General features: G+C 43.3%; 1 protein-coding gene across 1 annotated transcript in view; it reads left to right on the top strand.

Moving 5' to 3' along the window:
- The window catches only part of CLCN7 (Cl-/H+ antiporter 7), a 57,319-nt gene that overhangs the window by 26,358 nt on the left and 6,053 nt on the right, over positions 1-24,908 (top strand). The window contains exons 15-21 of the mRNA XM_085890422.1: positions 3,731-3,872; positions 9,699-9,792; positions 16,010-16,176; positions 16,968-17,019; positions 17,917-18,044; positions 18,770-18,855; positions 22,051-22,177. Of these exons, the coding sequence (XP_085746548.1) occupies positions 3,731-3,872; positions 9,699-9,792; positions 16,010-16,176; positions 16,968-17,019; positions 17,917-18,044; positions 18,770-18,855; positions 22,051-22,177 (796 nt within the window). The remainder of the gene's footprint in view (positions 1-3,730; positions 3,873-9,698; positions 9,793-16,009; positions 16,177-16,967; positions 17,020-17,916; positions 18,045-18,769; positions 18,856-22,050; positions 22,178-24,908) is intronic.

Here is a 24,908-nt window from a genome sequence, read left to right as displayed (position 1 = left end):
CATTACCTTTGCCACCGAATGTGAAGGAGGTTATGTTTTTACCCCCTTTCTGTTTGTTTGTCTGTGTGCAGGATATCTCAAAAAGTTGTTAAGATTTTGGTGAAGACCCCCCTGTGTTGAATCTGATAATTTTTTTAAGTGATTCTTCACCATTGAGAGATAAGGCTAAAATAATATATAGCACGATATCTCAAAAAGTTATTGACGGATTCGGACAAAACTTGGTGGACAGATTGGGTGTGTGACCACGATGAAGTGATTCGATTTTGGTGAAGATCCGAATCCGGATCCGACTACTGGAATTTTAAAAAGTAATTCTTTACCATTGAGAGATGGGGCTCTAAAGACGATATATAGCACGATATTTTGAAAATGTATTGGGCCTGATATGTTCTTGTGGATCAGGCATTACAGGGCGGAGGTATGCACTCTACCAAGTTCCCTTCAAGTTCTAATTCATGTAGTTGTCCCAGTATGCTGATCTACGTGTCCTGAATGTGATTTATGCATGTGCTTCACCGTGAGCCCTTAGATCAATGTTAAAAACCCAAGAACCTGGCATACTCCCTTCGGAAAGGTAACTTGCAATTATTGAGACTTGAAAGAATTCCCACTGTTGAGTCTACTTAAGGCTAATGATGTTTGAGATTAATTTCTCTGCAATAATAGCATGTTTTAAAAAAATATATTATTGTAGATTTTTAGTCCATGTGCATTGCATTTGCTAACCAGTCTTGCATCAGGCAAAGTTGACTCACAAATACAAAGCTGCCCTGATTGTCACACTCCATTTTTCTGTTTGTGTGTGTGTCTGTCTGCTCCAATATGTCGTGTATATCTTGAGAACAGAACGTGTAAAGGACTTAATTTGGCAGACCTAATGGGGGCCCCATGGGGATTGTCATCTTGGGTTAGGGGGTGGGGGGGTGGAAGGAGGGTGAGATCTTTCAAACAGCTTACGTGATCGCAACCAAATTTAGCACACACAATGGGGAGTGAAATTGAGGAGGTAGTAATTTTATGGGGGAGGTGGAAGTGGGTTCTCAATATTGAGGTTCAGCTATTAAAAAATTTCACCTAAAATCCCAATGAAAATTTCACCCAAAATTCCACCAGGAATGTTCCACACCATTCCACAGATTGGTGACCTGTACAGGATCAGTTCTTGCCACAGGGATATTCACGACATGTCATGAGCACCCTGATGCTCTGTCAAGAGTATTATATGGGCTTAACCACCATCACGAAAATACCTTCAAACAGAAAGGTAGAAGCAGTATAGTTTACTATTCTGCACTGCACGAGTTGGAGAAATGACTGCTCGTGTCAAACTTTGGGAATGAGGTCCTTACTTCAGCAAAGAAGCAGGGTTTGGAATGTTTAAGTGGATTGTGAAAATCAGGTAGAAATGGGAAAGACAGCAGGGGAAGGTGGCATCTCTCCCACTCTACCCTCTCAACCTCTCTATCTCTTTCCACACCTCTCAATAATTTCTGCACCTTTCACTGGCTGGCCGACTTTGATGGCCAATTACCAGATAGCACGGTGACTTTGTCCCCCAGGTTAGTGCACTGAGTACCTCATGAAGGCAGCTGCCACACAACAGCTTGCTTTTTTAAAAGACACCGTTAAATATTTGATGTCTACCAGCGAATGTTACCAGATGGAGACACCCAGCTAAATGTTCCTTCCGACAGAATGACATACTTATTGACGCAACGCCCTGCCTGAAAAACGCCAAGGTACACATTTATAGTTGCGTCGGGAATCTAACTCAAACTAGACAGCTCAAAAGTGAGTGTGCTACCTCTGAACCATCCTGTGAATCCCCGGAAGATTGCGCTTTGGGAATCTCATTTGCTTGTTTGTAAGTTAGTTGTTGATTTTAATAATCTGTTTATTCATGTCGTCTTGAATGCACATGATTGCCATTTCTGAGGCCAATGGTCAATCATCATAAAATAAAGTTAGTAAACATGTGTGAGTGCCTTGGAGCGCTAATCGCTCACACACCATGAGTGCCACTCCCATTTGGCTCATTTTTTTGCCATTAATATTTATCCAGATTTTCAATCTTCAACTGCATATTGAAATTGAAGTAGACTTGGGAAAGAATGCTGCTGTTAAAAAGACTTTGTTTTACTTGCACTTTGGTGTTTGGTTTCCTTTTATATTTTGAGCCGTTTGGCCTCGGGTGATGCTCAAAGTATGATCGATTTTACAATTTGTCCACAGTATGCTGCCCCCAAAGACCTAATTTTGATAAAAAGTTTTTTTTTTTTGATAAAAGGATGACTTTTTCTCTTAAAGTACCTCTCCAAATTCTCCAGGAATTAAACCTTTTATTGATCTCTTGCCACCTGCATTGTTAGAGAATATGCTCTATAAGAGTATATGATGTTGTGGAGGTTGAGCTCCGCAAAATGTGGCGCAGGTCGGGCTCCGCAAGATGCGGCGCAGGTCGGGCTCCGCAAGATGCGGCGCAGGTCGGGCTCCGCAAGATGCGTCGCAGGTCGGGCTCCGCAAGATGCGTCGCAGGTCGGGCTCCGCAAGATGCGTCGCAGGTCGGGCTCCGCAAGATGCGGCGCAGGTCGGGCTCCGCAAGATGCGGCGCAGGTCGGGCTCCGCAAGATGCGGCGCAGGTCGGGCTCCGCAAGATGCGGCGCAGGTCGGGCTCCGCAAGATGCGGCGCAGGTCGGGCTCCGCAAGATGCGGCGCAGGTCGGGCTCCGCAAGATGCGGCGCAGGTCGGGCTCCGCAAGATGCGGCGCAGGTCGGGCTCCGCAAGATGCGGCGCAGGTCGGGCACTGCAAATATAAATTATACAATGGAGAAAACATTGCCTCAAAATTTGGTTTCCCGTTCCACATAGGCCTCTCTGCTACTCCAAATGCTACTTGCACCATGCATTCAATTTCCACTCACCCTTTATGTTTACCCCATATCCCCCTCCTATTCCTATCAATGTAATATATTTGTTGTTTTTGTTTTTTCCTCTCAAATGAGCCTTACTTTGTGTATCGATATAATCTGCTTGCACGGAAATCTCTTGTGGCGGTAAAGGCAGCATTGGCTGTAATAATGGAAAAGCTAAGATCAGACCTTCTTTGTAAATGGGAAAGAACCAGCTGTAAAAATGCTCTGCATTCTGGTTATTGAAGCAGCCAGGACTAAAGTTGGCATATTGAGTGAGCAGGAAGTGAGAGTGAGCCTTTTAGCAGATGGGACTTTGCTCTGAAGAAATTCCGTCGTACTGATGAATTGTGAACACTGATGTGCTGGCTTTTTCTGCATGCTTACCGACACACTGGAGCCACGTATAAGATCAAAACTGTCCTGTTTATATCCGTCTGCCCATTCACTTTCTTAAATCCTAGCAAATCGAACTCCTCTTTCAATAATTTTAAGCTTTTTTGACTTGCACTCCATCCAGGCCTGTGTTTTACAGTATAATCATTTGGACCCTTCGACTGTGTTCCTTCTATACCCTTGTTCTCTCTTGTCTGTTCCTTATTCACTGACACCCTGCTGTTGGTCTACTGTTTTTTTTATTGGTCTGGGTTTTTTTTATTGGTTTTTATTGGTATTTTCTACTAAATTATAAAAATTGGTCTCATCTGCCTCTCTTATTAATTACATACATCCCTCATTATTATTATGTTTTTTTACCTGAGACACGGCATTTACAATAATGAAATGCACAAGTAAATCCCACCTATTTTGATTCTCAGGTACATTCATCGACCACTTCTCCAGGTACTCGAAGCTATGTTGGTGGCTGTAGTGACTGCTACCATCTCATTCCTTATGATTTACTTTTCTGATGACTGTCAACCACTGGGTGAAGACAATGTTGTGGAATACCCATTGCAGGTGCCTGTTTTATGTCCTTCATCTGATTTTTCTTGGACAGAATGTATGATTAATCATTTTACTTTTACTATTTTGAAGAATTTTTTTTGGCATTAGACGGACTTTTTTAAATCTCAGGTTAGAATCACTTCTTCATTCGTATGCAGCATGTTAGCTCAAGGCTGTGGTGTAGCATCATTGGTTGAGGGCACGGCTAGGCCGCTGATGCAGTGCTCTCTATCAGTTATGGCAGGAATTTATACTTTTTCAAAATTCTGGCGATAGCTCACTTACTCTTTGCGAAGGACACTGTAGGATATTTACTATACACCAACGAATGTTGGTAGATGGGACGCCCGTTTAACATCCCTCCGAGGGATGGTACACACATTGATGAAATACCGGCATGACAGTTTATAGTGGGGTCTGGATTCAAACTCAGGCTAGACAGCTTAGAGGCAAGTTTGCATACCTCTAGGGTCTAGGGCTCTAGGCCATCCTGTCAGCCCGTTAGAATCACTGGTGTTGATAGAGGGCTTGCATATTGCAACAGCAAGCCCATTAACCCTTCCTAAACCAACCCTCTTGTAGGCTGCAGTGTTTCCTTCCATCCTCTCTCTCTCTCTCTCCTCTGTTTTTCCCGATTGTTCATTCCTTACTCTTTGTGTGCAAGAGTTGCCCTGCTGCCCGACTTTGAACCAGATCTCTTTCAGTTCATACCCTTTGTCACCTTGCTCTCTCATGAGCCTCGATCTTGAAACCCACCTTGAAGACCTGGAATTTAGGGCAAAGTTTATTCGGATGTACGTTACCCAAAAACGATAACGAGAAGTAAACATAACCCTTTGTATTACATTAGTAGAAACCTACCTTTTTATTTTTCCCAAAATGGTACTGTCATCACTTCATTGGGTCAAAAGGGACCATCTGTTTGTCACACAGGCAAATAAGGTAGAATTTCTTTCCCTTCCTTTCGATTTAAGTACATACACAAGAGAACCTTTACCCTTTGATTTAATACCACGTTGGCAAAGCATCCTTTGCCATTATTTTTTTTTGTCTATCCAAAGGCTATCAATGTGCAAAAACACGTGAATTACAACAAGTTTGCTATTTGTAGCAATTTTTACTCCAACAGCCCAAGTTACCTGCTATGCAACGTGCATTTTCTTGCAAGATCCGGTCCAAAAATCGTTACAATCTTGGAGGTGCTGAAACATGCTCAGAGTTAAAATTGGTGGACCGTAATTTTCTGAATATAATATGCATTGTTTTCACCAACATTTAATCTCAAAGTTAGGGTGCGCATAATACATGGAAACAAATGAAGTTAAAAAAAAATAAAAAAATCCTGCCAGTCCAGAGCATCATTTCTGACAATTTCTGAAGGATAATGAACAGTAATGTATTTTTAAATTGGCCTTATGAAATCAAAACGGGATCCCACCCTCGACTCTAAGCACCAAACTAGCTGTGAGTACTTTGCCGTAAGCAGCCGATGCGGCTTTATTGTGAAAGGTTTTAATTTCTTGGTGTATTTTAAAATTGGTTTTGTCAAATCAAAACAGTCGTCCTTACATACACGTAATGAGGGAATGTTTCAGAACAAATGACATGTTTCATTGTGTATTTTTAAGTCGGCCTTATAAGAACTGCCATCTTTACATACACACAGTGAGAAAATGGTGTAATGGGTTTTTAAGAATGTTTACTGGACGACCACGATTTCAAACACAGCAAGCGCTAAGGCGAACTCGCAATTTTAAAGGACACTCGAGTATTTTTGTCATCAAAGGTTACTTTGACCGCAGTATTGCAAAAGGCGAGGTGCGTATTATACTTGGTGACCATAGAATTCCATGTTTCATAACATATTTGGAAAATTATGGGGTAAAGTATAGGTTTGCAATAGTTTGCTTGCCTTAATCACGAGTATGAGATTGGTAATTCAGCGTGCAATAGCATGGGATGAAATATCAACAAGAAAAAGAGCAATCAGATATTGCGGACCCTCACCAGGACTTGTTTTGTGTGGTGTTTGTGTAGTTTGGTGTGCTGTGTTTTGTGTGGTGTTTGTGTGCCAGTATGTTACTTAATTAATAATCGACAAAACTAGAGCTGCCACTTTGTAATTGCTGGCAGTGATGACCAGGTACCAAGACATCCCGCTTTGTTGGGACACCTGACCCTGACCCATTACGTTTATTGTTATTATTCAATTGAATTTTGAATGGGATTTTAATAAATTCAATCCAAATTAAATGGAAGACCAAATTGATAAAATTCTGCATTGGAGTAATCAGAAGGAATCCGAACAAGCAAAAACAAAGATGAAGTCATCAGAAGGAACCTGGATGAGATTTGCATTTCAGCTGCTACTCCTCAAGCCTCAAACCCATTCAGGCACAGCCAAGTGAGCCGTATTAAAAAAAAAAAACCCATATCAATAAATAAAATAATTCTGGCTGTCAGACCATGTATCCGATCAAATTAAAATTCAAAACAATGTATTCCCCATCACTAATAGATCATAAATGTGAAGTTTCACGTCGATTTGATAAAGCGGTTCCAGAGAAAACATTATTTAATATTTTTCTTCAATCCAATATGGCTGCCAAACCATGTGACCTATGAATTATTCCTTAACAACTTGTACACCCATGGCTTGGGGAACACTTGTGTGAAGTTTTCCCTCAATTTGTCCAGCCGTTCTGAAGAAGAAGATTTTTATAGGTTTTAGGGTAAATCCAATATGGCTGCTAAACCATGTGACCGATGACATCTATGTGTGAAACTTTTGTTCCTCATGGACAGGCAGTCATCGGTGTGAAGTTTCGCATCGATCTGTTCAGCCACTTCAGAGAAGATTTTTGAACTGTTTTTTTTTTAACAATATGGCTGCTGAATCACCTGACCGATGACGTCATGAAATTTTTTCTGTTGACAATTTAAGCCCGAGATGACCCTCAAAAATTTGCATACTGGTCAGATGTGGCGTTCTACATATACAATTATGATGTCATAACGAGGGCACCTATGATGTCATAAATCACTCATTCCCCATGAGGATTACTTGCTATGTGCCAAGTTTCAATTTTTTCCTTGGTGCTGTTTCAGAGATACAGAGATAGCCTGGTGTTGGCTTCGTGGTTAGGGTGGTGGCTTGGAATCCTAGGGTCTTGAGTTCAAGCCCTGTTGGCCGCTGAATTAAAATACACCAGGAGGTTGACTCAGGATGTCATCCTTCCAAGGTTGGCAAAATGAACACCAGTGTACTGGTAGGGGGGACACTGCATCAGCGGCATAGCCGCGTCCCAACCAATGATGCAACCAGCAGCCATAGGCTGCACGAGAGAGAGAGAGAGAGAGAGAGAGAGAGAGAGAGAGAGAGAGAGAGAGAGAGAGAGAGAGAGAGAGAGAGAGAGAGAGAGACCAAAGTTTTTCCAATATGGCTGCCACACCACGTGAACGATGATGTCGTAACTATCATTGAAACATTCTACATGAGTAGTCGCAACAATGGTGAAAATTTTGTCTAATTCCGACAAGCAGTTGTGGAGAAAGACACGAAAGTTCTTTGTGGGAAAACAAACAGACAAACAAACAGACAGGCAGAGAAACAAACAGACTTAAATGGAACACCCTCTCCTTCAGCAAGGAAAATGATATTTTAAAACAATTTATTGTCGCGCGAAGCAGCGAAAATTTTGGTTCAGATCCAGCCCATCAGTGGGATACAAACCGTTAACTTCTCCACCTGGTAGAGGTATGCGCTCTACCAAGTGCCACTCTACTTTGTGCTATTTTCCTGAGTTGTCACTCTATGAGTGATTTTTCATTTTGGAGTGTTAGACACCTTCAGGGATAAAATAGAAAGCTTGTTTATATAGGAGTGTTCATCACCTTGGGGGATAAAACAGAAAGCTTGTTTATATAGGAGTGTTAGTCACCTTGGGGGATAAAACAGAAAGCTTGTTTAGATAGGAGTGTTAGTCACCTTGGGGGAGAAAACAGAGAGCTTGTTTATATAGGAGTGTTCATCACCTTGGGGGATAAAACAGAAAACATGTTTATATAGGAGTGTTCATCACCTTGGGGGATAAAACAGAAAGCTTGTTTATTTTGGAGTGTTGGTCACCTTGAGGGATAAAACAGAAAGCTTGTTTATTTTAGAGTGTTGGTCACCTTGAGGGATAAAACAGAAAGCTTGTTTATTTTGGAGTGTTGGTCACCGTGAGGGATAAAACAGAAAGCTTGTTTATTTTGGAGTGTTGGTCACCTTGAGGGAGAAAACAGAAAGCTTGTTTATTTTAGAGTGTTGGTCACCTTGAGGGATAAAACAGAAAGATTGTTTATTTTGGAGTGTTAATCACCTTGAGGGATAAAACAGAAAGCTTGTTTATTTTGGAGTGTTAATCACCTTGAGGGATAAAACAGAAAGCTTGTTTATTTTAGAGTGTTGGTCACCTTGAGGGATAAAACAGAAAGCTTGTTTATTTTGGAGTGTTGGTCACCTTGTGGGATAAAACAGAGAGCTTGTTTATTTTGGAGTGTTGGTCACCTTGAGGGATAAAACAGAAAGCTTGTTTATTTTGGAGTGTTGGTCACCTTGAGGGATAAAACAAAGTTTGTTTATTTTGGAGTGTTAGTCACCTTGAGGGATAAAACAGAAAGCTTGTTTATTTTGGAGTGTTAATCACCTTGAGGGATAAAACAGAAAGCTTGTTTATATTGGAGTGTTAGTCACCCTGAGGGATAAAACAGAAAGCTTGTTTATTTTGGAGTGTTGGTCACCTTGAGGGATAAAACAGAAAGCTTGTTTATTTTGGAGTGTTAGTCACCTTGAGGGATAAAACAGAAAGCTTGTTTATTTTGGAGTGTTAATCACCTTGAGGGATAAAACAGAAAGCTTGTTTATTTTGGAGTGTTAATCACCTTGAGGGATAAAACAGAAAGCTTGTTTATATTGGAGTGTTAGTCACCTTGAGGGATAAAACAGAAAGCTTGTTTATTTTGGAGTGTTGGTCACCTTGTGGGATAAAACAGAGAGCTTGTTTATTTTGGAGTGTTGGTCACCTTGAGGGATAAAACAGAAAGCTTGTTTATTTTGGAGTGTTGGTCACCTTGAGGGATAAAACAAAGTTTGTTTATTTTGGAGTGTTAGTCACCTTGAGGGATAAAACAGAAAGCTTGTTTATATCTGAGTGTTTGTCACCTTTCCATGGTAAACCGACATCATCGTGAAACGTAGGACATTAACCTTGAATGCAAGATACGAATCACCACATGCAGATACAATGACCGGATCTCTAATACGTGCCAGCTTACCAGCCCTAAATTTTTTGTGAACTCCTCTTAATATGAGTTTTTTTTTTACCTGTTTTGGCTGAACAAGAGGGAAGATTGTTTTTTCATACAGAGGTGTAAACAAAAAAACAAATTAATGTGGTTTTGCAATGTGTTATTAGGCTCAACAAATGAAAATAAAACAATAATTATTCAAAGGAACATTTAAAAACGGGACAAATTTTTGGGATCTGTAATCTGCTGCACCCCCAACCCATTGCACCCACCCCTCCCTCCCTCCCCCCGATTGCCCCTCATCCCCCTCCAAACTTGTCTCACCCGCCCCCTCCCCCACCTTCCTATCCCATATGTTACCACACCCATCCCCGCCCCAAAGCCTCCCGTGTATAGGTAATAACTATATGACCCCAAACAACACAGTTGAATAAATCATTTTGTCTTCTACATTTAGTTCTTTATTCTCTATTTATTTATTTCTATGTAGTTTTACATTTGCCGGCCTAATCAAGTCCTAACCACATGTTCGTTATTCCCATACAGTTATTCTGCAAAGATGGCGAATACAATTCCATGGCAACAACCTTTTTCAACACTCCAGAGAAGAGTGTCCGCAGTCTGTTCCATGATCCACCAGGTTAGGGTTTTTAATCTTTAACTGGCAGAGTATCCGCCCCATGGGCGATCTTGTTTCCAGCATGCAACACGTTCTTCTGATGCATACTTTTATTTGGGTTGTGTATAGGCAACTGACAGCTCTGTTGAGGCAAAAAATACAACCCGGTTTATGTGCATGAAGCAAAAACACTGTTTTTCTGTTTATAATTCAAAATTATAATTTATAAATTATAATTCAAAACACCTCATGACACTGGACAATGTGGGGACAGAAATACTGTACGTACTGTAAATGGTGGGGACCTGTAATACCCTCACCCACCAAGATGTGGCGCTACATGATACACATTTACAGAGAATTTGTTTCTTCACCCCCCCCCCCCAAAACCACCGGAAAATATAAAAACACCCTTATTCGTTAATTGGGGTCACGCTGATGCTATGTAGCAAGTTTGGATTTAATCAACCCAGAACTGTAGGAGGAGTAGTACGACAAGCGCACCACGCACGCACGCACACACGCACACACACACACATACTTTTCCGTGAATTATAGGAATGATCTATCCTGGTTCTTCCCGATATCAAGTCTCCTGGAAGAGCTGAATACCTGGGAGCAAACGGTGAACAGACACAAAATGGGGCAAAAGGAAAACGTGGGATAAGAATTTATGACTAAAGTGGTAATTTTTCTTGCATATAATTTGTTAAGAGGTTTGTACTGTATTGCTTCTGATGATTCCAATGCAGTATTTGCTTTTCCGTTTCATCACGTTTGTACCATATCCTGATGCTGTGTGGACTGTGCTTCCCTGCTGACGGACCTCTGGTAGCTTGTACATGTTGCTGCGTTTGAGTCTGGCGAGTATTTGTTGAAATCTCTTTGTCCGGGTTCTTTCTGCTTCTTTATTCTTTGTTCCTTTCACACTTCTTTCGACTTTTTTTTTTTACAAGTTTTTTTTTCTTTTTCTTTTATCTCCTTTACTCTTTATTTATCTTTCTTTATCTGTCTGTCCGCGAGAAGTGAATTCTTGGTTGAATTTCGTTTTGTGTACGGCTCACTTTGCTGCCCCTAGATTTGTTTGAGGGTCGAGGAGTAGCGGTTGAAACCCGAATCCTATTCCAGGTTCTTCCTGATGACTTCATCTTTGCTTTTTGCTTGTTCGGGTTCCTTCTGATGGCTGCAATGCAGTTTGATTTCATTATTAATATAAATATAGTATTGCATTACTGTGTGAAGCAAGGTAAGTGTTGGATGGCCAGCAGGTGTTATTTTATATTGTGGATAATTTTTAATTTATTCTAGACTTTTCCCCTCAACCTGTGCTACCTGTCAACTCCCAGGTAGGCTGAACATTTGAATCTGCATTTGCATCTCTCCCTATGACTGGTTCAAAGCATATGTGCATATGCATTTTTTTGTACGTTCCACCGTTTTGTTTCTGCTACTTTATCCCTTTAATTAATTAATTGTTTATAATTAAAGTGGTTTTACTCGTTCACTTCTGTGGGCACTTCGCCATTAGGCTCAAACCATTTGGGAGGTTAATAAATGGCTATCAATTGCCAGTTTGAGCTTGCAATGAGAGCTCGACCCTTGGGGCGTTGAAAATCGCTATCAGGAGGTAGGACAATATGGAGGCACCCAAAGTCAAGCGGAGGAAATCCAAGTGAAAAGTAGGAAAAATATTATCAGTGGGTATAGTATAGCTCAGGTAGAATTCGGAGAGAACATGAGGTAGTGGTGCTGGCAGCAAACATCAATTCCTTAAGGGAGAAGCACAAGAGGACCTCTCTCTTCTCTTCTCTTCTCTTCTCTTCTCTTCTCTTCTCTTCTCTTCTCTTCTCTTCTCTTCTCTTCTCTTCTCTTCTCTTCTCTTCTCTTCTCTTCTCTTCTCTTCTCTTCTCTTCTCTTCTCTTCTCTTCTCTTCTCTTCTCTTCTCTTCTCTTCTCTCTCTCTGTGTGTTGCATCATTGGTTGGGACACAGCTACGCCGCTGATGCAGTGTCCCCCTTACCAGTACACTGGTGCTCATTTTGCCGACCTCGGAAGGATGACAGGCTGAGTCAACCTCCTGGTGTATTTTTAATTCAGCGGCCAACGGGGCTTGAACTCAGGACCCTAGGATCCCAAGCCGCCGCCCTAACCACTAAGACAACACCAGGCTTACAAGACAACTAACATTGGAAGACATTTCCAGAGGTGAGTTAAGAGGGAAATGAATGTATGGATGCAAGCCGACATTTGGACTTGTGCAGGGTAACGAGAAAGGGTTTTCGGTAAAACATGTGAACCTGGAGAAGCAGAGCTTGGGCAAAGAGATGACAGGGCAGAAGAAGCAAGAAAAGAACAGAGCTGATAAAAATTTTTTTGATATGTACCTCCTTTTCAGTCCCTTGCACTCCTTTTTAATTACCTGATCTTTAGATAATAGCAGCTAAATGTCTGGAAAGCAACATTGGTTAATTTTATTTAAGGATCTGAGTGTACCTCCATTAATTACCTTCGCATTCTGCGAAAGGTTATGTTTTGGTCGGCGTGTATTTATTTATTTATTTATTTATTTATTTCTTTGTAATCTTGTGATTCGTATAACTCAAAAAGTATTAAACCGAATTGCATGAAATTTGGTGGGATGATTGGTTATTAGCCAGGAAGCATTCGATTAGATTCTGGGATCGTTCGGGTCAAAGGTCAAGGTCAAGGCCACGAAAAGGTCAAAATCGTCTTTTTACGATAACACGGTCAATTTTTATTCAATTTGCATGCAACTAATGCCAAAATGTTCAGAATTCAACGACTCATCTTGTGATATGCAATATGACACAATGACACCCATACTCTTGTTACCGGTTAGGGGTCAAAGGTCAGGGGGGTCACGACCTTGAAAAATATGCGGTTTTTGTCATAACGCGGTCAATTCTTGTCCGCTTTACATGAACCCAGCACCAAAATGTTCAGAATTTAATTCCCAATCTTGTGACACAATGACGTCATAACACATGTCACCGGTTGGGGTAAAATCTCGGGGGGGGGGGGTCACGCCCTTGAAAAATATGCGGTTTTCGGCATAACTCAGTCAATTCTTATTCGATTTGCATGAAACCAGCATCAAACGAGATTACGTTCTCTTGTTGAAACGTTGTATTCACCGAGCTTGCGAGTGAAGACTCGCCAAAACGACGTGAGTTGATTGTTGTTTAGTCCGTAGCCCCCGAAAGTCGGGGGGGGGTCATGACATTATAGATATGTGGTTTGTGTCATGAGACCATTCATATGAAACCAGTTCCCCACACTCATACCAAGAACAAAAAAAGTAGTGGCGGCGAAGGTATGCGCTCTATGAGTGCCCGTTCTAGTTGCATGTAGGATAACAGCTCAAGATGTTGAATTAAATCGGACCTTCATATATTTTTTTAGATTGTTGGCTGATTTTATGCTTATGCTTATCTGCGGTAAATGATCCGTCTAACAGTTGTTATAATTACCCACATGTGTGCGATATATTTTTTTTTTTTTGCACATCCATGAATATCGTCAGCAGACACATTCAGGGAACAGTCTCGTTTTCAGAGAATCATATCCCAGAGGAAGTAGTTATCAGAGCTCGAATTAGGAATGATATAATCGGATGTCAGAACGTGCAACTCCATCAGGATAATTTCATCCATCTTTGCCATTCTCAAATCAACGTTTGATCATTAAGTGGAAGACTACAGGCAGGCAACAAAATGCAACTCTTGACCATTGATCAGGCAAACGAGTGAAAATCATCTGAACAATGAAGAGAAACCGCGAATGGAATGTTTTGTGGCACAGCCACGAAACAATCCATCATACGATTCTCTGTGATGTACTCTTTGATGCAATGGAAAGGACTCTTTATTTGCATCACTTTTAATTTGCATAGCAAAAGTATGATAAGTTGTTTGGATGTCAGGGAAGCACACCAATGCCCACACCAATACTATTTGTCTCAGGAGATCTTTGTGCAACACCAGGGAAGAGCAGTTGTACTGAATCCTTTTCTCTGTATCATCAATGGACTGATATCTGACAATCTCTAGACTTGGTGGCTTAATCGTAAGAGCGTCCACTCCGAATCTGGGAGGTCGGTGGTTCGAACCTTGGCAGAATCGTACCAAAGTTTTTGGGTTTTTTTATTGGTACGTGCTGCTTACTCGATTGACTCTCAGCCTTTGAAGGATAGAGCATGGAAAAAAACCCACAGGTTGGTATTCATGGGGGGGTGGGGGGATGGGGGGGGGGTAGGAAGAAATTCTGAGTGGACTGAGTCCACTTCCACTGAGTGCCAAGAGAAAAGCGATGTCATAAAGTTGATGTTGCTGGTACTCAGAGTGCTCTGGGAATTGAGGTCACTTCCCCCCAATATCAGCGGCTGTATTTGTGTGTAAAATTGAGCCAGGGTTGTCTTAAGTAAGCAGTCTGTCTGCATGTGTGCATGATTTGTCTCACGGTGCCACGAGTCTGTAAAATAAATTAATAAAAGGAATGCATATGTGCAAACAGGTTACGCGGTACAGGAATGCAATGTTGAATAAGTACCCTCCTGTGATCCAACTGCACATTGTTGAACAGTTATAATAGGATAGGGGTGATGGTTTGGGGATTCATCAATAACACAATCTTGAAGAATGGGAAATGGTGGAAAATCCCACCTCCAAGTTATCAAGAGCTCGTCGGAGAGGTTAAGCACTTTGATCAAGGCAAAGGAAAGTCCCTCCAAGTTATCAAGAGCTCGTCGGAAAGGTTAAGCACTTTGATCAAGGCAGAGGGAAGTCCCTCCAAGGTATTAAGTCGGCATATATAAAGACTTGATATGCATTGTGATATTGCGTACGACAACCTTTTGATGGATAATATGTGTGCTGTTGGTCTTCTATCAAAGCTTTGTGGTTCCAAGTTTGAGCCTGTTGGATGTTGTTCAAACGTTCCTCCTTGCTGTTCATCAAAACCAAGTTTTCCTGGATGGATTTGTCATGTCTTTCTGTTATCACTTCATCCCTGTTGTTGATTGTGTTTTCATCCAATTAACGTGCCTTAACCATACCTAGTTGGAGTGGATTATCGAAGCCGTGTCCTTGCGAGTTTGTAGCCTACCCCCAAGCCATCAGCTGGTGATCGTGCCACTCCTCTCTCTCTGATCTGACATGTACCTCTTTCGGCTTTTCTTTATCCCAAGTGTTCTGCTTTCACACTCCTCAACTTTTGATTTTATTTCCCCCCTCTTTGCTTAAAAACAAATTCCATATGACTCGAAAAAGTAGCGACAATGGATGCAGGCCCTCGATCTCGACATGAGTTCAGGGCCATCTCTCTGGACATGTATAAAGCATTCAATACAGTCTGACACCCCGACTTCTTCCTTCCAAACTCTGCCTAAGGCTTACTAACCTCCTCTACTCTTTCACCTGCTACACGATCGGCACCACCTGCTTTCTGGTGTTGCACCTTCCACCCCTTCCATGCTCTGTCCACCATTACCCCACCTCTCCCCCCACCCCCACCCCCACACCCCTGGCTGTTTTCTGCAGAGCACATGCAGTCTGCCAGTAACCCCCTTCTGGTGAAACTCCCAAAATCCAGACTCACTTGCTCACCTCCATTCATTCATTCTTCTTTTTTCACACCTGTGGAACCAATTTCCTCACTCTTCAATCTCGTTCTTTCCTCCAGACCACCAAGATAGCTGTTCACCACCATCTCAGGTCATCCCCCATCCACAACCCGGATCGTTTCTGCTCCCATTAACCCTCCCCGATCCCAACTCTTTCTGGGTTTCCAGTTTTTCTTTGCACTTGCGTGTTTGATCGTTTGTGGCTGTATCCGCTTTGTTCACCTCCTGTGTCCTCCCCTCAATCTCATTCTTCCCAACGTCACTTATCCATCTGTGTCCCTCTGTTTGGTCTCTCAACCCTGCTGTTGTCTGTCCACCCCCTCCATCTCTTTCTACTGTTCTTTTCATTCTGTTAGGTCCTTGTCCGTTCTGTGTTCTACCTCCTCCATGAGCCTCGACACTATACAATACACATAAATGGGTGCTTCACATTTGTGTAAAGTGAGCTTGGTGACTTCATCATTTACTGATCCAGTGTCTGTGATTTTCACCATATTACACAGTCATCCTGTCAAAGTACAGTTCTAAGTGGACTGTTACTTAAATGCAATCTCATAATCTGTGTTCTGTTTCCCATTCCCTTGTGTCCTCTTCACAGGCTCGTACAACCCCACAACTGTTGGTCTCTTCTGCCTTAGTTACTTCTTGCTTGCTTGTTGGACGTATGGCCTGTCGGTGTCGAGTGGGATTTTCATCCCGTCTCTCCTTCTCGGTGCCGCTTGGGGTCGTCTCATTGGAATACTTTTGTCCAACATCTCGAATGCTGTGCGTAGCGTGGGTGAACAGTGGGTGGTGGGGATTTTATGTGCGGTGGGTGGGGTATGTCCTTTCAGGGTGAGGCTAATGTGGAGGTGTGACTCGTTTGTGTAAGGGTGCTCGAATATCAATGAAATGTTATTTGTTTTTAAATTTGCATAATGACCATGGAACATGTGTGGAGGGTTCGTGTATTGGTTTGCTGCATCATTGGCCTACCATTTATTTTAAAATTGCTGACGTTTGGATGAGAAATGGGCTGAATTGAATTCTCGCAAGAATCCATAAACCACTAGGTTTAGATAAACATGCTTCTCCCAATTAAGGGGAGGGGGGAGAGCGATGATGAACTACCTTTGAGAAGGTATCGCTGAAGGCGCTCATTGCTGCCTTGCTGGCTCGACCCTAGGCTGGTCCGGCAATCAACAAGCAAGTGATTTTGCAAGCTGTGTCAGCCTAAATTATTGTAGCGGCTTCCTCTACAGCCATGACTAATTAACAAAACTCTTCCTGAACTATGTGGACACTCAACTGGAGGATGAATCAAAGCGGTTGCCTTTGATGGTTTCACAGGCTGTGCACTTGTGGTCCACCCACCAATCCCCGCTCTTTCCCCTCCCAACATCACATCCCCATTGTTTATTGTTCGAATCCTTGAACATCCATTCTCAACTCCAAATTCTGCACTATCTACATTTTTGGAAAGTTTGCTTTTGAGATTGAAAGTCAAGGAAGGAAAGTGGGTGTGCTGCTGCCTGTTGTTCCGAAATTTTCACTGACATGTATATTTACAATTGCAGAATTGGGCTGATCCTGGGAAGTATGCTCTTATAGGAGCGGCAGCGCAGCTTGGTACGATGCAGAGCCTCTTCATCTGTCCATCCCCGGTTTCCCCCCTCCAACGAATTAGACTGTTCCATGACCTTTTCCTTCCTTACCATGTCCCCTAATACTGTTTACCGTCATCATTTAGCAAATGCAGTTTTAACCTGGCTTCAGTCAGATATCTTGTTTGCTCGTCGCATCATTGCCACGCTGACTGTTCACAATAAACGTGTATTTTGTCGCATTCTCAAAAAATATTGATATTGCCTAATCCAGAAAAGTTGTACGTGTTATTGATGGTAGATTAGCCTGGTAATATGTTGGCAGCATAGCCTCGAGGTAAACGCACTCACCTTTGAGCTGTCTGAACGAGGTTTGAATCTTGACCCAGTTATCAATCGTCGTCTTGGTGTTTTGCAGGCAGTGAGAAGCATCAATTTGTGCGCCGTCCCTCGGATTGACGTTCAACTGGGCATCCCATATGCGAGCATTAGTTTGTGGATGTTAAAGATCCCACGGTGCCCTTCGTGAAGGACACCGTGGGATTTTTATCATGGGGGTGCAGGTGGGGGTGGGGGGGTTGGAGGGGCAGTCTCCTCTTGCTGCCATGCTAGCCATAGTTATAGGCAACCAGGTCTTTGCAGCATTTTTATATATGACCCTAAGCATGCGGGGATGTCATTTGCTTAATTAACACAAATGCCACATCTGTGTGGAAGTCGTTGCTTGGTGCCCCTCACTCACCCAGGTGTTTCCATTTTTTTTCGTCCACTCCCTGTAGGTTTAAATGTTTGTCGTGGCATCATCCTTGGCTTTTGTGAGCCAGTAAACAAGCATAGGACAGCTGTTGCATTCACTGTATAAAACCGTATCAATACACAAGCCTCCTTCGAAACTCCATTTTCCTTCTCAAACTGAATGCAGGCGGAGTTGTGCGGATGACCCTCAGTCTTACTGTGATCATTATGGAAGCAACGGGGAATGTGTCATATGGTCTGCCTATCATGCTTGTGCTCATGACGGCCAAGTGGGTAGGAGACTTCTTCATTGAGGTGAGCAGGATATCTCAAAAAGTTGTGGACAAATTTGGATAAAATTAAATTGGGTGGACAGCTCAGTTGTGTGACGAGGACGAATCGATTCGATTTTCGTGAACATCTTGATCCGGATTCAAGAATAAAATAAAAAAATTCTAACAAGCGATTCAAAAAGTTTAATGACGGATTCTGACGAAACTTGGTGGACAACTTAGGTGGGTGACAATAACAAACTGGTTAGATTTGGGTTCAAGTCCAGATTCAGATGCGGCCTATCCATGGGTTACAAAGTCGTAAACTGTTCAGCCAAGCATAGGTAAGCGCTCTACCGAGTACCGTTCTATTATTTATTTATTTTTTACTCTGTTCTAAGGTTCATTGAGTTGCTTTTACATGAATCGTACATGTGGGACAAGAACTTGAAGATATGTTGGTGGATTTTCACATGAATTTACAAGGACATTAGGAGACATTAGAGAAATCAACACAGTGGATGGGATTTGAACTTGGGATCTCAGCATCATGGGCTATGTACTCAGATGGGAATTACAAACAGGTTAACACGATTAGAAAGCCACATGGACTTGTTGTACCAATTGGACTCAGAAATGCCTTATGATATGGAGTCGGTGAAATCGATTTGAAACAAATCACGTGACTCGTCTCTACATTTTGGAGTATGGCTTTATTATCCTCTTTATCACAATATCCTCCTTTTCCACCTGAACCACCGAAACCAGGGTTTGTACGACATCCATATAAAGCTGCAGAGTGTGCCTTTCCTGGACTGGGAACCCCCAGCCACATCGCACAGCCATATTGCTAGGTAGGTCAACTGCCCATCACACAAAATGACTTACCTTCAACTGTGAGTGTTGGCATCCTCTGTATCACGTGGTGAACTTTTGATGTGCAAGAAGCTGTGCTATTAACACGTTTCGCGTCGACTTAAAAAAATGTTTTCGAAGTCGATGCTCGTGCGGGAGATAGAACACCGAACGGACCAGGACGTTTCACAGAACAGGATGAAAAGAACAGTGGAAAAGGGGGGACGGGGGGCGGAGGAAGGAACACATCACTAGCAGGGTAGAGGGAGACTTGGAGGAAGAATGGAACGGTGAAGAATGAGGGCAAGGAGAGGGGGAGGAGGATACAGGGGGTGATAAAGCTGGATGCAGGCACAAACTCTCAATCACACAAGTGGAAGGGAAAACTAGGGAAGAAGCAGAAATGTAACAGCAAAAAGGGTGAAATCAGAGTCTTGGGTTGCCAGGAAAACCTGGAAAAACAAAAACAAAAAGAGGTGGGCTTGGGGATGATTAACGAGGTTAGAAATGATCGTGGTTGTGGAGAGGGTATCTTGGTTTGTCGGGATTGAAAGACACTTGAGATGGTGATTAACAGCCGTCTTGAAGCTCGGGAGGAATGAATGAGATGGAACAGACTGAGGAAGTTGGTTCCGCATGTGAGAACAAAAAGCAAAGAAGGAGTGGAGGTGAGCAGTTCACCTGGATTTTGGGGGTTTCACCAGAAGTCATTTACTGGCAGATTGCATGCAACCTTTAGACTTTAGAGACCTAAGGATGGGAGGTGAGTGTCAGGGGAAGCGACATTATACAAAAAAAGGGCAGAAGGTGCAAGACCAGAAAGGAGCTGCCAGAAGACAGAAAGACCACCGATCTATCTGCCATGTTAAAGTGATAAGCCCATCATCTCAGAATCATTGTGGGAGGTACCAATGATTTTTAAGGCCTTTTTTTTTCCACGGCATCAAGCTGAGTAAGATGTGAGGTAGAAGCGATAGCCCAAAGGAGAGAACAGTACTCCATTAAGCTGTGGATGAAGGTCTTGCAAGGAGATAAAAGTTCACATATACCAAGAAAGGACTTTGCATGATGGAAGATTCCCAGTAACCCCAACCCCAACTCCGGAAGCCCTCCTGATCCGAAATTGAAGCCCGAGTAATTGTGCGAGCGACTGTCTTGTATTCATTTGTCAAGTTTCAGAACAATTGGTTGGTAAATGAGGGATGAGTAGGGATCCAAAGTTTTGTGGGGTACCCACCAAGACAATAAGGGGATAAGGCCAAGACAATTGCCTTGGGGCATTCCAGCCTTGAGAAGGAGAGGAGTTGAGATGATCCCATTGACACCACACATTGGTTACGAGAGCAGAGGAAGTCATTAACTCAAGAGTGAAGATCTCCTTGGGTGGCATAAGCAGATAATCTGGAGAGCAAAGTGGGGGACCAAGACTGTATCAAATCCTCGAGATATGTCCAGAGAGATGGCCCTGATCTCATACCTGACATTGAGGGCCTCCTTCTTCCATTGCACTGATGGTCTGAGATCAGGCTAGTGGAGAAAAGGAAGGATTTTATGTCAAATGCATTGATGGATTCCACGACCTTGCTAATGATTGGAAGTAAGCAAATATTTTTTGTAGTTAAGAGGATCCGTTTTTGCACCTTGTTTATTGAACGGAATGATATTTGCTGACTTCCCAGGAGATGGAAGATTGCCGAGGGTATATGATAGGGTGAACAGTGCAGAAATGGGATTCGCAAGAGTGGCAGAGCATGCTTTTAGGATACGTAAGCTGATGCCGTCTGGGCCAGTGGTAGAATCAGAGTCGAGGGTTGCCAGAAACTTCTCCACGTTCTCAGGTGCAAAAGACACGGAGCCCAGGAGCAGTTGGGTGTGACTATGTAGGGTGGGTACAGTGAGCGATGGGTTGGAGAGACAATATTGGAAGCAAAGTCAGACTTGAAGGGTTTGGCCTTCTCACGAACATTCGGCTGTGGTGCCATTTGAAGTGAGGGAAGGGATGAGATGTGATTGAGGGGGGGGGGCATACTGCAGAGACAGACTTAGCAAGGGGCCCCCAGGTCTTTGAGGAAGGAGACAGGTTTGAAAGGTCAGCCTTGGGGTTGGCCAAATGTTGTTTTCTGACTCTCCTGGGAGTGGACGCACTAATTTGGGGTTTCGTGGAATGATCTGTGATTGCCTGCAGACAAAGTTGCCTTCTCGGAAGAGAACGCAAGTTGTCTCAAGTTGCTGCACTACAAGATTGAGAGCACCATTTCCGAGAAAATGTGCACAACATCTTTAGACGAGATGTGATGGATCTGTGCATAAGAAAGAGCATGTTTCAATGGAAGAATTACCAAGTCGCGTTAATATCAGGGGGGCCGGAGATGGGAGAACAGTCCTAAAGTGAGATTGCAGCTTTGAGTCCCTGCCAGTCAGGTTGAGTGAATTGCCAGACTCGTCGGCACCGAGTCAGCAAGTCTGGCAGTTCATTCAGAATGACTGGTTCTAATTAAAATTTTAATTTGACACTGGGCATCAAGGACCCTGGGCTGTTGCCTTGGTGATACCTACCCTGTGGCCAAAAACATCGGCGCTTTGTGACTACAGTACGTTTACGCCTCCGGCACCTTCGGGATTCTGTTTTTGTTTTGTCCGTCGAACTGTGCATCCGTCCATGTGTGCGTCGCAGATTTTTCGACACCCGAGTAACGTGTGAACCGCTGCAGAGATTTTGACCAAACTTGGTACAAGTATGTGCTGTGATGCAAAGATGGGCTCATTAGATTTTGGTTTCTAAATGTCTATGGTCATCTGCCCTTCAAATGAAAATCTTTTACCGCAATAACTTGGTACCACAGAAGGTATTTCAACCAAACTTTGTACAAGTATGGACTGTGTTACAAAGATGAATTGATTAAATTTTGGGTTCAACAAGTCAAAGGTCATTACCAGTGAGTTGACGTGTCACATGAGCGGAGGCACATGCATTGATGAATTTGCGTCAAATTCTAATTTTTCATTTCGAAGCAATGCTTTAAACAATCATATACAATTCCTTAAAAGAACAAAACGTGGTTGACAAATAACGATTAAAAGTTTACTTTGGAAAATGCTTTTTAATTGACAAGTGTGAGTTAAATTTTAAACTGTGCTGTTGTTTTGACTTCCCCTTCCACCCTTCCCTCCCCAAACCTCCTTCCCCCATGCAGTAGTGACGTGATGAGCCACCCCGTGGTGTGCTTCCAGAGAATTGAAAAGGTTGGACATGTTGTGGATCTACTAAGTGATGCGACTTGTAATCACAATGGCTTCCCCGTGGTCGACGAGCAAGATGGGGTTCGTAGCTGCTCCCTTCATCGTTTAGATCAGATAAGCAGGAATATTTGAAGGATGTACTTTGCTTTTTACCTCTGCCACCAAAGGTAGATGGAGGTTATGTTTTCACCCCTGTCTGTATGTCTGTCTATCTTTGTTTGGCTGTTTGTGAACAAAATATCTCAAAAAGTTGTCGACGGATTCGGATGAAATTTGCTGGAGAGCCGGGGCATGTGACGCCGACGAAATGATTACATTTTGGTGAAGATCTGAATCCGGATCTAGATCTGAATTTTTTTTTTTTTTAGCTTATCTGGAATTTCAATTTCAGATAGGTATTGTCATCGCGCACCGTCTGTCCATCCATCCGTCCGTCTGTCTCCTTTTTCTACTTTTCCAGCCAAATTACTGGGCCTATCCGGCTGAAATTTGGCAGCAACGTTCCTCTCCTGACTGGTAACAGGAATTGCAAATCTCGTTCCAGTCAGGTATGGGAGTATGCGCCAGAACAGCGCGTCACTGCGTCCACTTTCCACTGGTACTCCAGGATTCTCCGTCTGGCCATCCCTCAGGCAGATGCCTGGCCCATCCCCATCTCCCTAAGATGCCGATCAACCTGCTGAAACCACGAGGCACGTCGACAGCCCGTTGGCCTCCTCCACTCACGAGACTCCCTCGCTGAGAGAATCTGGTGAGCAGGAGCAGCATCAGGAAAACGAGCCACATGTCCATACAGCCGCAGTTGATGCTCATGGATTATGAAGGTAACAAATCTCATCCGAGTCTCTCTCAGCAACAGCTCGTTGGACACAAAGTCCGACCAGCGAGCACCAAGGATTCTCCAGAAACCTGGTACCAAATCTCCGTCTCTGATCCCTGGTTAGTGTCCAAGTCTCAACAAGTCTCCGTAGAGCAAGACTGAAAGCACCAAGGACCTGACGACCCGGACTTTCGTCCTCCTCCACAGGTACCGACAGTGCCACACCCCATGATCCAGTGAATCTATGACTCCCCAGGCCCGACCCAAACATCTATTGGCCTCTGACTCAGCCAGCAGAGACATGAATATCACTGCCAAGGTAAGTGAATCTCTCTGTGACCTCAACATCTTCACCACAAACAGGTACAGACAAGATAGCAGCATATAAGATGTCATTGAAAGCCTGATCTTAGTTTTGTCCCAGGAAACCCATAATCCCGGCGGCTCCCACTCCTCATTCAGCACCTCGAGGGCCACCAAAAGGATATCTAGAGTCTCCGCAAAGATGCTGCATCATCTGCGAAACCAAGGTCAGAGATCTTGACATTCCAAAACAATGCACCGCAGTTTGATCTCTCCAACATCCTCCCCAGAATCCAGTCCATACAAGTGCTGAAAAGTGTGGGGGCCAGTGCACACCCCTGCTTAACTCTAGTAACAACTGGAAATAAGTTGGAGATGGTATCAACACATTTCATAGCACTCTCAGTACCAGAGTATACTTCAGACATAAGATTGATCAGTTTTGGTGGCACCCCACGAAGACCAAGAATCCTCCAGAGGGCATCCCAATCAATGAATCTCATGCTTTGCAAAGATCAACATAGGCTGCAAGCAGCCCCTGCCAAAACTCTCGTCTGTGTTCAGTGAGGATCCGGTCAATCGTTGACCTCTTTGGTGTACAGCCTGACTGCTCTGTACGCTGGTGCTCAAGCAGATGGTGGCGAACACCATCAATAATTTTCCGAGCCAACACCTGGCCCAGCACTGAGAGCAGGGTGACCCTCGGTCGTTTTGTTGCTCATGGATAGGCGGTCATACGTGTAAAGTTTCGCCTTGATCTGTTCAGCCACTTCAGAGAAGATTTTTGAAGGTTTCTTTGCGTTTTTCTCGTGTTTTGCGCAGTGAAGGATTTTACGGGAGCCGGAGTGCAAATCCTCCTACCGACCTCCACAAACGTCTGCAGTGGGATGTCTGCAGACACAGTTGGGCACGACATATGGATGGCCGTTGGCTCACAAGGAGCTTCTCCGCCCTTTGTTCAAGTCACATCACAAGGAGTTACGGTCACATGACTTTAAGTAGGTAAAAATGGCCGACTTTGTAAATTTCTTCAAAAATCTTCTTCTCCAGACCCACCATTCAGAATGCTATCCATCCATCCATTGGGACCATACTCTGTGCAGAACGTTGGTGCTGCCGAAGCAGTCTCCTTGGCTATTGGGCACAATCCTGGACGGGTCGCCACTCCGACACAGGGTACCAGCATGCTGGCACTCATCTTTGCCAAGCTCAGAAGGATGACAGGCAAAGTCAACCCCACCTAGTATTAATTCAACAACCAAGTGGGATTTGAACTCAGGATCCTAGGATACCAAGCCCATGACCCTAACCATTAAACCAACACCAGGCATATAATGCTATCCAATTTGGGTTACAACATTATTAGGCCAAGGTAGGGATGTTAAATTGCAGAGGTCATGCCGATCACGTGACCAGAAGATTGTCAAAATGGCTGACCGTCAATTTTTGGGAAAATCGCATAAATTCCTTCATAAATATTCTTCTCGAGACCCACCAATCAGAATGCTACCAAATTTGGGTTGCAGCATTAAGACACGGTCCTAATGTTAAGTTGCGGGGACCATGCTGATCACTTGACGGGAAGTGTGTCAAAACGGCAGTTGTGCAAATTCCTTCCAAAATCTTTTTCTCTCGACCCACCAGTCAGAATGCTACAAAATTTAGGTTGCAACATTAGGCTAGGGCCCA

The sequence above is a fragment of the Eptatretus burgeri genome, chromosome 8 (genome assembly GCF_056783735.1).
Source record: "Eptatretus burgeri isolate ZD-2024b chromosome 8, Ebu_testis_v1, whole genome shotgun sequence".
Classification (NCBI taxonomy): Eukaryota; Metazoa; Chordata; class Myxini; order Myxiniformes; family Myxinidae; genus Eptatretus; species Eptatretus burgeri.
This window is presented reverse-complemented; position numbering and strand designations above follow the sequence as displayed.